This window comes from Cydia strobilella, chromosome 1 (assembly GCF_947568885.1).
Source record: "Cydia strobilella chromosome 1, ilCydStro3.1, whole genome shotgun sequence".
Taxonomy (NCBI): Eukaryota; Metazoa; Arthropoda; class Insecta; order Lepidoptera; family Tortricidae; genus Cydia; species Cydia strobilella.
The window spans coordinates 28470570-28489611 of NC_086041.1; the positions used below are offsets into that span (position 1 = coordinate 28470570).

General features: G+C 38.2%; 1 protein-coding gene across 5 annotated transcripts in view; it reads left to right on the forward strand.

The window, feature by feature from the left end:
* LOC134743722 (pyrokinin-1 receptor-like) overlaps positions 1–19042 on the forward strand; it is a 94661-nt gene that overhangs the window by 41477 nt on the left and 34142 nt on the right. The window contains exon 5 of one of the 5 annotated variants that reach the window (XM_063677354.1): positions 1892–2091. The exons of 3 other annotated variants lie outside the window; for them this stretch is intronic. In XM_063677354.1, coding sequence (XP_063533424.1) covers positions 1892–1948 — 57 coding nt within the window. In that variant the 3' untranslated portion in view covers positions 1949–2091. Of the gene's footprint in view, positions 1–1891; positions 2487–19042 lie in introns of those variants that run through there. One more of the 5 variants, XM_063677331.1, reaches the window with a different exon arrangement.

A 19042-nucleotide genomic window follows, 5' to 3' on the forward strand; every position in this document is an offset into this window, starting at 1 on the left:
GTAATAATGCTAAATTTATACTATTCAAGTGTTTCATTAGTAAACAATCAAAGCGAGTAGCGACTGTTGTCTTAGGTGGGCCGATTTTTAATTTTTTGTCGATTTTTTTCCGTTAGATTTGCATAAGCCAATTTGGGACCGTAAAAATATATGTAGATTAACTGTTGAATTACGAAAATACCATACCTTTTCGTAACTCAGTGGAGGATTTTTACGAAATACGAGGCAATTGCGCATTTTTATGTAAGTACAGAATAGGGAACTCTATCTATTCACAAGTTTCACAACATTTTATTGCAGGGTGACGAAATAAATACCCAATTACGTTTCTTTCTTTTTGAACGAATCCGGGCTTTTTTTGTTGTTACAATATCGTCGAATAGGTACATTAAAATAAAGAAAATAGATGACTCAAATAAAAGCCATAAATGTCATTTAATATCACACGCTATTTTCCTTGCGACTATATTCGACGTCCCTACATAATAAAATTGCAGGAAACTTACCCTTATAAAGTGCTACAAGTTTTCTGGCACAGTTCAGTTTGAGATTTGTTCCATGAGAGTACTTAGTTTTCTGTTTTAGTTACCTATTGTAATAATGTAACTTGTAAACTAGGTGTTCATTTTACATACAGGATGGCCCAACGAATACGTTGACAAAGTTTTTTCTAATTATTTTATTAACTACTTACGTTACTATAGTACAAAATAAGTTAATAATTAAAAATACAATCGTTTTATGCAACAAAAATTTATTGTCTTCAAAATAACCTCCTTTCGCTTTGATACACAAACGCAAACGTTTGTTAAAATTTTCAACGATATGCCCAAGGATATTTTTTCCCAATCTTTAGTAAGTGTTGCTTTTAGAGCGTTTACTTTTGTGTTTAGTAGCAGAGGCCCTAAGATTGATAAATGTGGTCCTAAGATTGACCACTAACTATAATCCATTGTATTTAGATCAGGCGAGTATGGTGGTCACTCTTTTGAACTTTTGAATCCGGGAAAATTATCTTTGCACCACTGCTGCACACTACTGCAAATACCACCCCAAACCATGCATTACTGAATCCGGCTTTTGGCGATGCGGAATAACTGCGGCTTCTGCAAGGCGACTAGAAGAGAAAATTCTGTCATTTTGCTCATAATGGCCTGTTCAATACAAAAATGTTTTTCGTCAGTAAAAAGTACATTTTGCTTAATCAACCGACATCTCTCAAAGCGAACTTTTTTATCTTTATCCTCAAGGAGTTGTGCTTTATATAGCTTGAATGCTTTCAAAAATACTGTAGTTTTAATTTTTAACTTATTTTGTACTAGTTACGTAGGTAAAACACTGATTTAAACTTTCACGATTTTTACTCATTATTATTCACAACGACGGGACTTAATCGCGTAAAATAAGTTTTAAAGACCACGGTGACAACGCCGTCCTCTAAACGTCGGAGGTAAATTTAAAACTTATTTTACGCGATTAAGTCCCGTCGTTGTGAATAATAATGAGTTACGTAATAGTATAAATCAAAATCAAAGTCGCTTCCTGCTGTCTGTCTGTCTCTATGTATGCTTAGATCTTTAAAACTACGCAACGGATTTTGATCCAGGGTTTTTAATAGAGAATTTTAATAGATAGAGTGATGCAAGAGGAAGGTTTATATATATAATCATCAGCATTGCACTCGTGCGAAGCCGGCGCGGGTTGCTAGTAATAAAATAATTAGAAAAAACTTTGTCAACGTATTTTTGGGCCACCCTGTAATATCGCATTCAAATATGCACTGCACGTGTGTGTGTGTATTACCTACCGTAATTATCCTGATATAAGTAGGTACAAGAATTAAACAGCGGTTACCGGTACTTTCTAAGTTTTAATTTTATATTTTTAACAGGTAATAATCTTAAAGATGGCGCCTTTGGTGACAAAAGAATCACAAGAGGATCACTAAGGTCGACATCGGATAAAAAGATCAAATTCGACTTTGAACGTAATATAATTTATTATCAACACAAATATGCCCAGACCGACGTCTCATTCCAGCGAGATTTAGAAAACGGGCTTTATGAAAGTAAAGGAATAGAACAAAAGAACATCCCCAAAGATATATATGTTGTAACGTCAACGGAGCCCAGTGAAGACACTCAAGACTTCAAAATTACTCTATCAGACGAGCCTGAAGCCTACATTAGAGAAATCCGAGACAGGATCAATCGACGCCAGCAAAAGGGGTATGGATAAATCAGAGCATTTTACAAACTGGGGATGGTAGCTGAGACACTCCTAGCCTAGCTGATTGTACTACACAGTACAGTACAGTTGATTATACCAATGAGGATATAATAAGATAGAGCGATACTGTCATAGTAAATTTTGTAACCACTGTAAATTCACTGCCATCTATCGACATACTTTAAAACTAAAAATGAAGATTTAAAAAAATACGTTAAAATGTATTTAAATATGGATAAATTATTTTTTTATTTGGATTAATTATTTTTATATGATTTTGACCCATGTTCTTTCACTGGTATGCGTTAAAATTATAAATAACAAACGAAACAGTCAACGCCCTCTATACGAGTGTAGGTCAAAACTAGTGGCGCCATCTGATCGCGAGTCAAATTTTCGTGATTTTCGAGGCACGTTTTTTCCTTAGACTGTATCCATCTATTACGGAGTTATATCTATCTTTGATTATACTGTGCGCGCTTGTGATTCGCGCTCGCGTCGTTGTCATACGGGGCTGGCCAGAAAGTTCTAAAACGCCGAAAAGGCACGTGTTTTGTGATATAGAAAAGACTGCATTCTGGTTGGTCTACTAGCCGGTTTTTAATAAGTAGGTGAAAGGTGAAATGCCTATTCTCACTCTATGCCACAGATTAACGTAATAGGGGAGACCGCGGGGAGTTAAAACAATTTTGACATTATGTGTCGTATATTTTCGCTAGAATTATACAAGACTAGTACCAATCGATAGTCCATATTATTCTTCTTTTAAGCGTAGCGTATCTTATAAACACTTGCACGAAAATAGTACATTTCGACGCTAGTGCGGAAAGTATGTTATTACTTCACGAGTACCGAGATATCTTACCACGAGCCGTAGGCGAGTGGCAGGACTCGGGACGAGTGAAGAATGACATTTCCGCACGTATATCGAACGACGTCTTTTAATACACTTGCGAAAAAATTATAAAAACAACAAGTTAAGAATAAAAACTTCGGAAACTTAAAACATGCTTGCAGTAAGAAAAAACGCCTCTTCTTTGACAGGCGTTTCGGCAGCTATTCCTACCTCTAACTTCCATAGCTATTCCGTTCCATTCAGACAACTTATTAAGAACGGTTTTTCAATATTCAATATTAAAAAATAAACGTGTTATAATGATGAAGAGCTAAGTAATAAAATATGAAATATGTATATATTTCGTATTCTTACATTAACAGTAGGTTTTTATGTAGATTACGACGTTTAAAGGAAAATAATATTAACACTCATCAATAAGTAGTCGTGAATTGGAACAAGTATAAATTAAAAAAAAATTGGAAAAGTAAAAAGCACTTGTTCGCGAAAACCAACTTTTCGCACGCTAAACAGCTACGTAAAGTAGCACTTTTTGAGCAACTGTATTAAAATAGTAGATTGTTAACCAAGGGACGAAAGGCACTCATTTCTGCCGAGGTATTTTGGCGCTCGAATGCAGTGAGAGCGCCAATAGTCCGAGGCAGAAATGATGCCTTTCACCCGAGTTAAACACTCTACTTTTCATTTCGAATACGAGGAAAGTAAAATGCATGTATTTTTTTTAAAACATGACTAAGTATACATTTTTATAGTATTTCTTGAGGGTACTTTCAATTAACAATTCAGACAAAAGTATCGTTATTTATGGAATGGAGAGTCAAATATCAAAATGAAAAATTTATTACAAATCCATTTAAACTCAAATTTCAATTGCGTATCGTAAAAAAATTAAAAAAGTCGTACTTCGAACGTAAAATGCTCTAGTGCAGACACGTATCATTTTCTGCGCACCTTTTAGAACAACAATGACCCTCTTTCAGAGCATGAGAAATGAAAAATAACTTAAACGTGACAAATCATTTTGTGGGGAGTTAAAACCTGGGTCGATGAGATTTGAAACAGTATTGTGTTTGGATAACTGAGGCTGTAATATTTTATTCATTTAAAGGTTTTTTTGACTAAAATTCAAAAATTACCATTCATATTTTTTAAGTACGTATTCTTAACTCATGTTGAATATTTTAAAAAGAACATATTTTAACGCAACAATAACAGTTAAAATTTAAACAAACTACTATTCAAATTCGAATTAAAATTCAAACATATTTATTGATCATAATATTACAATGAATACAGACCGTGTTATGCACATTCGTTACGTGAGATTATTATTAACGGACATAATATTAATTAAACAAGTACCTCTTATTTTATATAAAGGCACATATTATGCGGTCTCTTTTTATGTTTCCATTTTTTTTGGTCTGTTTTCCTCTATTTTTAGTGCGTTTTGTTTCCATGAAAGTATGGAACCTTGATTATATTTTTTTGTTGATTCAGCTGCTGCAATAGTAGATAACTCATTTTTAATTAAAGTATTAGTTGAAACCGATTACGGTTGGTTAATGAGTTTCGGTTGTTTCCTTGGTGGTTGTGAAAGATTATAAGTATTTCTGAAAAAATTGACGTTGTTCCAACTCACCTCTGTTTCAAAACCCCTCGGTCTCCCCGTAACAATTTCTGATAATAGTTACGTACATTATTATTGCCGAGCTTAACGATATAAAAGGTACACGGAAAGAACATGTCTAGTCACTTTAGTAACATTTTGAGTAATCGCGGTTTTAAAATTTGGAACCATGTCAAAATGTATGGTAATGCCGTGACCAGGTCTTTTTTAACAAAATAAAAAGTTGTGTTCAATATATTATATAATAGTAGCAAAAGATATAACTAATAGTTCATTAAGAGCTCTACATTTTGAAATGAAAATCTAATTTTCCGAAAAAAGTGACTAGACATGTTCTTTTCGTGTACCCTTCATATGCAGATTTTAATGTGAACAGAGTATAACTCAAATTACTTTAACTACTAGTATTATTCTACATTATCTTCTTTAATTAATTATTTCAGTTACAGAATCATTGCAGTAAAATGCCTTTGCAAGACCTTGTGACAAACATGATTATTCGAGTAATAACATTTCTTTAAAACTGTGAAGCGTAGGTAGGTCCGTACTATGAACTTTTCGCTACATTTAACCATTGCAGATATAATTATATTAATTTCGATTTTCAGCCCCCTTTTTTCTCCACTAAGCATCTAGTTTTATACATGTGTAATTTCGTAATGTATATAACATTATCTATAGGTACATAAAAATATAGATTTAACCCGAATTAAGTAACAGATGAGAGTAGAAATTTATTTATTTGTCATTGTGGTAAGTTCGTATTCACATATAAAATTTTTGTAATTTTGTGTAAGTACTAGTATGAGGGATTCTCCTCTGTTCGGAGTCTGGAGATAAAGACGTTAAGGGATCAAAATGGGAATCGAATGTCAAGATTGAAAACACTATATTTTATTAATGTACTTCGGTTTAAAGAAACTTTATTGTCTAAGAAATTGCAGAAATTTCACTTATAAGACAACTATTATTTACAAGTTACGCAATAAGCAAGCATTTATGACAATGTTTAACAATAAACAGTAACAATAAAATTAACCTAATTCATGTACCTATTGTAAATAGATAAAGATTTTATCCATGTGTAATGTATAGATTGTTATAATAGCCCCATGGCTTCCATTCCAAACAGCCCCAATTGATGATAAACACTTTTATAGTCATCTTTCTGATTTCCGACGGATCCTTCATTTCCATACATTTCGGATCTGGATTGCGAACCTTAGGTAAGGGGCGTTCATGTCAAGATTTTACTCTCATCGTAGTGTTTACAATAAAATTCCAAACCATAAATATCTACACATATTGTAAGACTGATTTCATTATATTATGTAAGTTAATATATTATTTTATAGTAATAAAACGTACTGTTAAAGGTTGATAGTAGTTAATTAAATTTTTTACATTTATATATCCCTAAATATATTTGTATTCACTATTATTATAGTTCAAAATATGTAGGTATTTGTAGTTCTGAAGGTTTCGAGGTAATGATTCCGTTTGTAATTCAGTTCAAATATTGATAATCCTCACTACATAGTATAAGACAAAGTCGCTTTCCGCTGTCTGTATGTCTGTCCCTATGTATGCTTAGATCTTTAAAACTACGCAACGGATTTTGATGCGGTTTTTTTAATAGATAGAGTGATTCAAGAAGAGGGTTAATATGTTTTGTGTAAATTTGTTGAACTACCCGTGCGAAGCCGGGGCGGGTCGCTAGTATTATTATAAAGTATCATAATAAATATGTTATAATTATAATCTACAATCTCCGCCCGCTGTCAAGATGGTCGGTTAGGTTGGGGAGTGAATGAACAGGTTTAAATTATATAGTCAGATATTGTAATATAATAATATATAAATAAAATAAAGGCGTACGAATGTGAAAAGGCGTAGGGATGTGTGGACCCCATCGCCCGCTGGTTTTACCATGTGCAATCAGTCAACGTAGGGCAGCTTGTGGCGAGCTGTTGGGGAGTAGCGACCTCACGTACCAGAGTGTTCCTGGGGAGTTCTGTCACCCGAATGTGGGTGGGAGGAACGGGATTTTCTGCCTCTGGCTTGCCTTGACTGGCCGGCCAGAGTGGAGTCGTTAGAGCTATAAGCTTCAGGGGTGGAAATGAAATATGCATAAGACGCGAGTTGGCACAGTGGCTGTTAACAACCACTGGGTAGAAATCGGCGCACACCTCTCGACGACCCTAAGCCGCTCACATCGGTGTTGCCCCTGAGCCATCCTAGATGTCGCATCTTGTGAGGGCGAGTCACCGTCTGCCGGAAATAAAATTGCATACCGTTTTATTAGGCAGGCGGCAGGCGTCCGGTATTTTATACCATAGCTCAGTACTTAGTCCATCGCTTTCTCCCAATAACCTTGTTCATTTTAGATTCCATCAACTCTGAATAGTCCTTACACGATGGTGGGTGCTGCCTCTGCGTGCGTCCCATGACACGGGCAAGGGCAGCATCCGCTCGGTGTACCGTGTACCCCTTACATTTCATTAGTGTGTGTGTGTGTGTGTGTGTGTGTGTGTGTGTGTGTGCGTCTCTACGTGTTAGCTTCGGCTCCGCGTACGCCTTTCAAAGGTCCAGAACACCATTGTTCCGTGATGGGAAAGATATAATAAAATAAAAAGCTTTTATTTCAGACAGTCAGTACGCATAGCGCATACAAAAAATAATTAAAAACTAAGTTGATACCTACTGTAAAGGATGGGAGTATCTATTTACTCCCAAACCTATCAATCTATCAAGTTGCCAGCGCGACGAGATTGCGGACTCTAGTAATAATGTGCCGAATTATCACAATGTACATATACCATTTGAAAGTCAATTAACCACGTCATGCTCTCTGGCAACCCCATATTGCAATTTGGGTTTTTTAATAATATTTAATAAACATTAAAAAATTGTAGGTACCCCTTCCCTATAGTTCGGTGTACTATATCCTGATGAAAAAAACGCCAAAAACGCAATCATTGTCAGAATACAGTAACACGAGGTCTTAAGTTATTATAAACAAACCTTGTATCAGCATGCAAGCAAACATACACATTTTTCATATCTCATTTCATTTCATTTCATTTATTTATTCTCTCATATAAGCTTACAGTAATATACAAAATCGCTTACACGGTAAACATTATGCATAATTAATTAACAAATACAAAAATCTGACACAAATAACACCATAAAATTACAAACTACATAGAAGAACAACAAAACACTAGTTACGGTGAAACAAGCAAGTCAAACATAAAGAATAAAAATAATAAAACAGCGTAGTCAATAAACAATAAAATTATTAATTAATTACTAATTACTAAGTTGGGTGCAGTTCAAAGCCGTTATGGCGGCTTTGATGAACTTTCCCGGCCTATCTGCAAATATGTCGGCATCCGGGACCTGTGTAATCATATTATTATATTGCTCATGCTCTGAAAGTGGGTCGTTGTAGTTCTAAAAAGTGAAACGTTTCTGCTCTAGTGCAGAAAAGTGGTGTACTACTCTGCGTCCCCGTCCCACGGGCAACAGGGTGGAACGAACTCGGATGCTACGAGGTGCGGTCCAAAAGTTTCCGACCTAACATACAAAATAAGAGCATACATTTACAAAATTATTTTTATTTTTCGATATATTCCTTCTCTATTTCAATACACTTTTGACATCTGTAAATGAGCATTTCTATCCCCTTGTGTCGGGACTATACGGTAGGTGGCGAATTTCCTCGAAGCCACACATTGCAACAGCAGCCTTGGTAATTGAAGTAGTGTCAATGGGTGAATCGTAGCACACCCGGCACACCTCTACTAAGTTTTCCCCGAAGTTTGTGCTTGATCACCTCTCGTAACTGTTCTTTAAGGGTAGCGTAGTAAGTAGCTGCCAGTCACCGTGGTATTACGTTTTTTTATCTCTATCAATATTCCGTCGCCGCTATCAACAGTATTCCGTGATAAATGATAACCCCAGAACATGGTATGATGGTAGGGATATCAAATACTTTTTGTATGGAAACGAAAACGGTGTTTTTTTGTTCTTATTTAATTATTTCATTTCTAATTTGGAAATCCAATGATGTCAGTCAGTTCTCTGTTAATATTAATTTCAAACGTATCTTTCCTGTCACATTTTACCACAGTCGTTGTTTCATCAGCAAACATTATGCATTTATTTATGGTTGCTTCTGGCAAGTCATTAACGTAAAGTAAAAAAAGCAAAGGCCCCAGTATACTTTCCTGAGGAACCCCTGTGTTACATGCTCTAAATTCAGATCTGTAGGCCTCTTTTATAAATGACTTACTTAGGTGTTTTGATTCTGTTGACAGTAGCTTAATTTCTACACATTGCATTCGGTTATCTAAGTAACTCCCAAATCCATTCTAGCCTCTTCCCCCTGATCCCATACATCTCAAGTTTCTGTAAAAGTACCTATTGTATGATTAACAAAGTCGAATGCCCTCGATATATCTAAGAATATTGAGACCACGGAAGTGGTTTTGTTGATACTCTCAGCTATGTGGGGTTGCCAGAAAGCATGACGTAATTAACCAATATTACAGATGTAGTGCATAATTATTTTATATAACGTACGAACGTGTCTTGCTTGGTACGAACTTATTGGTACAAAAAGTACTGACGTTATCTGAAGTAGCATGAGAAGTACGAACGTTCCCGAGAAGATACGATGGAAAGCAATTATGCACTACATCTGTATCTTGTCTTGTTAATGTAAAAAAGTCCATCCCAGAGCACTCAATGTAAGTAGGTAGGTAAATAATATGTACTTCGAAGCTCTTTCAAAGATGGGTAATATGACTGTGACGTTGGTAGAAATTAGGTAGCCAAATTGTTAATTAATGTGATAATCTTAAAAACCTAGTTAATGTTCAAATAAAAATGGTTTTTGGTTCTGGTGTTACTTTTAATTTAACCCTTTCTTAATAGTTGACCTATAAGGGACCATCACTTTGCCATAAATAAAAAAGTAGTTTAACCTTTTGTCTATATGGAATTATGGATTTGTTAGACTACTTTCCTTAACGCATACTTTCCTTGCCGCTAATTTTCTTTTCGCATTATGTCCTAAATGCGATTATTCTATTCGGCAGCCTACTTTCGACATACCATACATGGGTCCTCATGGTGTGATCATACTTACTGACCTTCTTAACCGCATCCTCACCAGCCGCAAAATGCCCAACTCGTGGAGATTGAGCATTAATAAAGCCAATTTATAAAAGCAAAGGTAGTGTACAGGATTGTGGAAGCTACCGAGGTATTAAGGTCATGTATCACATCATGAAACTTCGAGCGCGTAATCAACTCAAGGCCCCGGCAAGAGTGCACGGTCTCAGGATGTCAGTATGGGTTTCGTCCTGGCTGTGGCACTATAGATCCTATCTTTGAACTAAGAATGCTAGTCGAGGCCTACAGAGAAAAGAAAAAGTCCTTGCATATGGCTTTTCTGGTTCGGTATTCGTCAAAATACGCCCATTTCTGTCATTATGCACTACATATTAAAAAATCTATTTACGTTTCAAATTTAATTTGTTTCCTAGTTCATTTGCAATGTAAGGTTAGTAACACTATCCAAACATTTTTAATCACATATATACATCTAGATTTAATTAAATAATATTTGTTTGGTAAATTTTGTTTTCTACCATCTACCTATACATACAAGAATTATATCTAGCCACACTCAGCCCTCCTTAAGGGGCCCACAGACTATCAGTCCGCCGGACGATATCGGCCTGTCAGTTGTTCGGAACTGTCAAATTTTTGTTCTAACTGACAGGCCGATATCGTCCGGCGAACTGATAGTCAGTGGACCCCTTTATGCTAAAAGGCGGTATCTCAAAACCTAATGCACTGGAAATGGAAATGAAATCAAATGAAATATATTATTAATAACAATTGTTACATGTCCAGGTTACAATTATTTACAATAATTTTATCTTATCAATAAAATTAATGTAATTACAATTATTTAAATATATTCATATTTAAATATTTTAGTATGTCATAAGATATACATACTTATTTACCTTTACATAATAATCGGTAGACAAACAAACTCGTCATATGAATAAAATGACTCCTGTGTCAACCACTTCTTTAACCTAACCTTAAAAGCCGCGGTGGAAGCTGCATCTCTTACCGAGTTAGGCAGGCGATTGTAAACAGAGGGGCCTAGATAGTACACAGATCGCTCCGACTTGGCAAGTCTGTGTGGTTCGGCGACCAGCCTATTGTGGTGTCTATTACTATGGAGGCTATAGTTAGCGTTAGTGCCTCTGCGCTTGAACATTCCCGGGTTCCCGTGTGTGAACACTGAGACCTGGTATATGAATAAACAAGGCAGGGACAGAATCTTTAATTCGCGGAATAGGTCACGCGCGGGGGCATCATCCGCCTTACCGGCCATCGCGCGAATGGCGCGCTTTTGCTGCGAGAACATACGCCTCCGGTCGGAGGCGCGGCCCCAAAGCTCGACGCCGTACATGAGGAGCGAGTGCACCGTTGCGAAATAGCAATCTCGCACCGCACCCTTTCCGGCGGTAAGCGTCAATCGCCGCAGCGCAAAGCACGCGCTCCCTACTCTCTTGGATAGTTCATCGATGTGCGCCTCCCATGTTAGGGCGCTATCGAGATGGAAGCCGAGCAGGCGGGCGCCGTTCACGTGCTATATAAGGGCACCGCCGGCGCACACCCTCATGGTTCGGCTTGTATGGCCGTTTAACTTGAATGCCATGGAGCTGGTTTTTTCTTTGTTAAGAGCCAAACCATTTGCCTGTAACCATTGATGCAATTGATCCATGACTAGATTTAGTGCCGCTTCCAACTCCCGCTGAGAGGTAGTGCTGACGATTGCCACGACGTCATCGGCGTACATGATCAGCACCTTTTATCGCCTCTGGCAGATCGTTCAGCAAGACACTGAACAGGGTGTTGGAGAGGCACGATCCTTGAGGGACCCCCATCAGATTTTTTAGCTCCGCAGATACGACCTTCCCTCCGTCGCCTACCACCACTTGCGCTCTGTCAGTCATAAAGGACAGTATTAGCTTGGTGGCTAGGCCTCGGATGCTGTAGTGGGCCAGCTTATTGGCGTCGAGTACGTGGTCTGCAGTGTCAAAGGCACGGGACAGGTCGCAGCAGATGACAGCTACGTGGGCGCTCAATACGCAGCGCACTACTTCCCGCACTAGGTCAGTGGTGGACCGGCCAGGGCGGTAGGCATACTGGCTGTCCGACAGTGTATTGCTTAGCGCCCAAAAACTGAGTAGCCTCTTGTTTAAACCTACTTCGAAGCATTTGCTGGGCAATGGGACTAGGGATTTTTTACCCTTACCTTTGCCTTTGTATAGGGGGCTTATTTTTAACTTTTTCAGAATCTCGGGATATACTCCTGCTCGCATGCAGCTATTGAACAGTTCACAAAGAACGTAACTAATTGCGGGACCAGCTCGTTTTACAAGATTAGCGGAGAGGCCGTATACGTCGGTACTGTTTTTGGTAGCGACAGAAGTTTTCAATATTACTGCGACTTCATCTGATGTAAAGGGCTTGAGTCTTAAGGGGTCCACTGACTATCAGTCCGCTGGACGATATCGGCCTGTCAGTTGTTCGGAACTGTCAAATTTTTGTTCTAACTGACAGGCCTGTATCGTCCGGCGAACTGATAGTCAGTGGCCCCCTTTATAAGCTATCACTGGCGACATACCCGTCAGATAAAGAAGAGATACAGCAGCTGTAGTCGGCGGCGGGCGCTGCATGCGGCGGCAGCCGTTACGAACTCGTGGTTGAGCGCGTCTACCGCGAGTTGCTTGGTTGCGAACGGGCGGCCGGCGCTGTCCATGAGCAGCTCAGTGTAGTCGACGCGCGAGCGCGGCGCCCGAGCTAGCTCGATGTTTATGGCCTTCCACATTGCCCTACTTTTATTTGGGTTGTTACTGATTAACGAATTAAAATACATGGTACGTTTACATTTTAATTTGTTAGTGTACGATTTCAGTATTTGATTTGAAGCGTCATGTAGGGAAATATTGCCCGGGTATTTGTTTGATAATTTAATAATATCGAAAACTAGCAATTTAAAGTCTTTAAGTTCTTTATCAATCCAAGGGTTATTTTTGGGATGAGTATTTATATTTTTTAATGGAAAATGTATTTCGAGTAGGTATTTCTAATTGCCTCGTCTTTCCATATAATCCTCTAATATTTTACGTAGTTCGCGGTGTCTGTGTCAGTTGATTTTTGCGCCGGCGGCTGGTCGATCGGCGTGCGCGCAGCGGTGGTTCTCGAAACCACTCGCTCACCTCCGTTCCAGATGGCCAGATACTTGGAGACATTATTTCTTCATACTTACTGCACGGAACGGTGATTGCAAACGACGCATAGTGCTCATGCTTTAGGCGTAATTTCTCGACCGTGCAGTTCGGCCTCCGGGGTGGTGTCGCTTTTAAAAAAGCATGAGTCAATTTTTTTACCGCGCTCTATAGTAAGTAAGTCAGTATCTACTGGGCCTGTTCCGGTAATAGCAACTCGTGTTGTTTTTGGTTGCATACGACCTCTTTTGTAAGACACGATGCGATGGAACTTTATGATTAAAATGTAAGGTACTTATTTGCATTCAATTTTCAATTCAGATACCGCTTTTTAGCAAAGCAGGGCACCACGGCCGAGGAATATATCTCGAGCCTAACCCAGACGGCATTATTGTCAGCATTACATTACTCATCTTCAGAGATACTATACCTGAGTATATATTATGCACAGAATAAGTAATAGTATTATCATAGCATATGTAAGTAGATCAATAACAATCGAATTCCGTAATATGGCTTATCCGCCCAGTGCCTAATAATATAATAAGTCCTTTCGTTTCATATAAACGTAAGTATTAAGTTTTCTACGAAGACAAAGTAGCGCGTGTAGTCTAGTACATTTATTTATTGTTGGTACCTACAAACATTCACTAAGTACGTCGATACAATTACCTAGTGTACTAAATTCCCTAGAGGAATCGATTCAATAAACTGTAATTTCCTACATTGACCCGCTTGTTCCTATCTACTCTATCTAGGTATATCGCACGCTTCAAATGAATATTATTCTTATTTGACAATAGGCAACCAGTTTCATGGATACAAACTGGGTATTGTTTATCCATTCCATAATCGTTCGACACTATAGTTAGGCAGTTCGTTAATAGGATTACAATAATGATCGAAAATAATTAACAACTATGAGGGAACGTAAAGTAACGGTTTCAATTGTAGCCACTAAACCGCTTCAAAGAAAGTAGCACCGGCTCACTAACCCTTGCCGTGGTCCAATTAACATACAATGGATATTTTCGATCTTTTGCCCTAGCCGCACTTAAACATTCGAACAATGCCACATTTTAATTTTTAAACTGATATCGCCTTGATTCAAATTTTAATATAGGTACGTCAGAAATTACGACATGGATCGGATCTGTCCAAGGGTCTGACACTCTTTGATAGAGAAAGATAGTCTTATTGCGATTCCTATAAGAGGAAAGAGAAAATAGTGTCATGCTTTGTCCTTATGACCGACCGGGTTTTTTTCATGGTCGGGTTATGGCAGCATAGGTAGGAAGCGATGGCGAAATACCGAAATTTATAAGAGTGAAAGAGAAAAAGGATTATGCTGCCATACATTAACCTGTCAATACATGAAATATGTCTTTCTCTCGCTCAGTTTCATGTCTATAACTACTATACTATGTCTATGGATCTGTCAGTGTGAAAAGTGACGTTTCTTCAAACAAGAACGTCACTTTTGACACTGATAGATAGATCCAGATCATATCGTTATCGTCTCGTAAATTTTGACGTATAGGTATATTAAAATTAGAATCAGGCCCCATCAGGCAAAATAACTGTTAATATGAATACTATATGCATACTGTCACAGAATAAATAATAGTACCTACGTACTACCCGACCGTATAGAAAGGAAACTTTCTACAAAACCGAAGTTTGATAGCGGTTCAGGGACGAATCATGCTGACCCTTTCTAATATATGACACTATCTCTTTCGGCTATTTAGGGTTGTCAAAATTCAAGTCATTATCTTATCTGTGGTCGTGCCACAAAGGGACGTCGTGTCAACCCTAATAATGGGGTTGGCCAGTCAAAATAATTAGCAGATGGCGCCAGCATAGCTTGCCCTGTCAATACCTAGAATTGTGTCAAATTTTTGTTTTTTTAATGCCCTGGATGCCAGCCCTTTAAGCCAAATCTCATAGAAAAATGGGCAAGCTATGATGACGCCATCTCTGCAAACCTTTGACAGTTGCCAACCCCATTGCTGGGAGGAATGCTGAGCCGAGCCGGAACGGAGCCGAGAATACCCCAAAGGAGGAGTTTCGTACCTGTGATCAGGGCTCGGAACCGGTATTTTTTTAAAACCCCGAAATAGCCCAATATTTTGAATTATTTTATGCTCATTACGTAGGACTGAATCATGGATTTAGGAAACAATTTTGCATTATTAAAGCGTCCCATTAAAAATGAAATTATAAACAAAAGAACGAAAAAGAACGTAATAATACCGGTATTTTTATATGGAGCAAATACCGGTTTCCGACCCCTGCCTCTGATACTGTCCATAACGGACAGGTACCTATCCCAGCTAAAAGTAAGGACGCTAAGCACGAAGAATGAAGCTGCAGTAATACAGCTGCAGTTGATACCCGAATGTAACCTCGCCACCATGAATGTAACAGACCACATGTGAGTTCTCGCACCGTCGATCGGAGCCTGTATACCCCAGTGGGACGGGTGCAATTTGGTTTGACGTTTAGGATGTACGAGGACAAGTTTTAAACTTCTGTCTAAATATATAAGGTAATAAAATGGCGACCGTAAAATAGTTGTAGGTACTTATACATGTTATTATCTATAAATACGTTGAATAACGTTTAGGCTATTTATACCAAAATTTATATAGTTTGTCAAAAGACTGTCTCATTTCAAACATACTTCAAAGAGAATCAAACCAACCAATAAACCAATAAAGTCTGTAATGGGTAAACTATAATAGGTACCTAAACCTGGGTGCCTAGCCAAGATGCCAGTCGTTCGTTCCGCAGCGAACGATAGGGTAATCTCTCTCTATCACTCTTCCATATTAGTGCGACACAGACGGTTGCGTTTCGTTCGCTACGGAGCGTAAACAGTTGGCATCTTGGCTAGGCATCCTGGTCATCTGCAAAGCGAAACACATACGGAACGCGTTTCTATTACCCATTACAGTGGCCAGCTATAGATTTGGTTTTAATGTAAACTATAGGTACCTTAACCTGGGTGCCTAGCCAAGATGCCAGTCGTTCGTTCCGCAGCGAACGATAGGGTAATCTCTCTCTATCACTCTTCCATATTAGTGCGACAGAGACGGTTGCGTTTCGTTCGCTACGGAGCGTAAACAGTTGGCATCTTGGCTAGGCACCCTGGTCATCTGCAAAGCGAAACACATACGGAACGCGTTTCTATTACCCATTACAGTGGCCAGCTATAGATTTGGTTTTAATGTAAACTATAGGTACCTAAACGGTTGGCATCTTGGCTAGGCACCCTGGTCATCTTGAAAGCGAAAGATACAAGGAACGCGTTTCTACGACCCATTTTAGAGGCCAGCTACAGATTTGGTTTTAATATAAATTATATTCTAGGTACCTAAACGGTTGGCATCTTGGCTAGGCACCTCGGTCATCTGGAAAGGGAAAGACATACGGAACCCGTTTCTACTACCCATTCAAAGGCCAGCTACAGATTTGGTTTTAATGTAAACTATAGGTACCTAAACGGTTGGCATCTTGGCTAGGCACCCTGGTCATACAGAAAGCGAAATACACAAGGAACGAGTTTCTATGACCCATTTTACAGGCCAGCTACAGATTTGGTTTTAATGTAAATTATATTCTAGGTACCTAAACGGTTGGCATCTTGGCTAGGCACCTTGGTCATCTGGAAACGGAAAGACATACGGAACCCGTTTCTACTACCCATTCAGAGGCCAGCTACAGATTTGGTTTTAATGTAAACTATAGGCACCTAAACGGTTGGCATCTTGGCTAGGCACCCTGAACAGACCCGATCACCTAGGCGAAAAAATTTAATATTTGTGCTATAAAATGTACCTATGATTACATTGATCACCTAAGGATCAAGATTTTCTAATCGCAGTATACACCACTTCTCGGAACTAGCTCGTTGGTTACGAACAAAACAAACGCCTGACGATCGAGCACAAGTCCGTCCCCTAAGCGCTCTCGGCGGAGACTGAGCGTGCAGTGTCGGTGCAGCGTGATTTATACGTCTTTTAAAAATATTTATATTTACGGGAAAATAGGTCCTATAGTTATGATTTTTTTTTTATGGGTTCACATAAAGTTAAAGTTTGCTATAATATTATTTTGAGGGCAAAATATAAGTACAATTTGCGATAAAAAAATATAATGCGACTCTGTTTTCACCGAAAAAATTAAGAAAACTCGGAAGGTATTTTATCAAGTTTTTTAAATGAATCTTTGATTTTCAATCATTTCAGCCCCTCGTACAAGATATGGTGAATTGAATTGTAATCATTCATGTACCAAATGATTCTTGTTTACTGCAAAATTGGCAACCGAAACGACACTTCTCACTGCAAATTTTGAAAAATACTCCCGGGAAAACTCATTTATTTTAGGTTTATAAAGAGAAAATGCAAACTAACTATTTCAGCCGCTAGTTTAGGAAATGATTATTTAAGAACGTTAACAGTTTTTGAATAAATACTAATAGTTACGTCGTAATGTTGAATGAAAAAGGAAGCATTTTGCAAAATACGCTCGTTTGTAGGAATAAGGCCTCTTAAACTTTACTTACTTAAATAAAATTAAATGTGACGATAGACGCACTGTGATTGAAGTATGGAGTATGGACTTTGTTTTATACTATGTAGTTTGACTACATAGTATAAAACAAAGTCGCTTCCTGCTCTGTCTGTCTGTCCCTGTGTATGCTTAGATCTTTAAAACTACGCAACGGATTTTGTTTTTTTTTAATAGATAGTGATTCAAGAGGAAGGGTTATATGTATAATACATCAGCATTGCACCCGTGCGAAGCCGGGGCGGGTCGCTAGTTTCAAATAATGAATGGCTTTTGACTGTCCGACGAGGAAGTGTCCTCAAACTCAGTATATTTGTGGTATTTTCTATAAAAAGAGACCTTATTGTCGATAGCGCTTACGCCATTATTAAGGATGCTCCGATATAAATACAAGGCCGCGCGACGCTGTGCGGCGTAAGCGCCATCGACAATAAGGTCCCTTTTCATAGAAAATGCCCCATTTTCGTTTCCTTATCCTTGCAGCAGCTGTGTCGGAATACTAATAGCCTTTCCTATTAATAGATTTCCTATTGTGTGTTCGTATTCGAAAATACTTAGTTTTTTTTTGCTAAGAATCATTCGTAAGAAAAATTGGTTCTCGGTTCAACCAACAAATAACTATTTCACCACACCAGCTGGTAAAGCCTCTTTTGATTGTTCAAAAACTAATGAGAAAGTAGCATTTTTTCCACATGTGGGGCAAAGCTAGGTACTTTGCCCCACATGTCTGTTGCAAATTTTGAGTTGTGACTTTTGAATTGAAACCCTCGCAACGCTCAAGATTCCACTTTTCGGACCACTCGCTACGCTCGCGGTTCAATTATAGTCTTTCACTTCCTCGGGTTAAACAACAACTTTGCCCCTTGTAAAACAAATAACTATTAAGATATGTAAGTAATCGAATTTAAACTATCGTGAGACATATTAACTTAGCTAACTTAGCGCCGCAGTACGTGACGCCCGCCCGTCGTGACGTGACCGCTAGGTACTCACTCAGGCACTGTTAGTGCTTGAAAATGGAGACCTAGGCTCTCCGAAACATGTCGAGTGACTAAAAATACGTGAGTGAAACCGCTAAGTTAGCTAAGTTAATATGTAAGTAAGCTAGTATTCTTCATTACACCAATACATTATATAAACAGGCGGCGGCGTTAACCTAGAAAGTTAGTTTAGTTTTCATACATATACTTACGACAGTTACTAGTTTTTTGTACTTACATTTCTCTTGTACTCATTTTGTCAAATTAAATTGTAAATGAAATGTCGAATCCTTACACGGTGGTTGGATATAAAACTGCTCATAGCTCGATTAGGATTTCTAAATTTAGCTGAGTTTATTTCATTCAAAACAGATACTCGTACCAAGTATCCTGAACTATTATTATTAATATCTGAATTCATTAAAAAATCCTTACCATT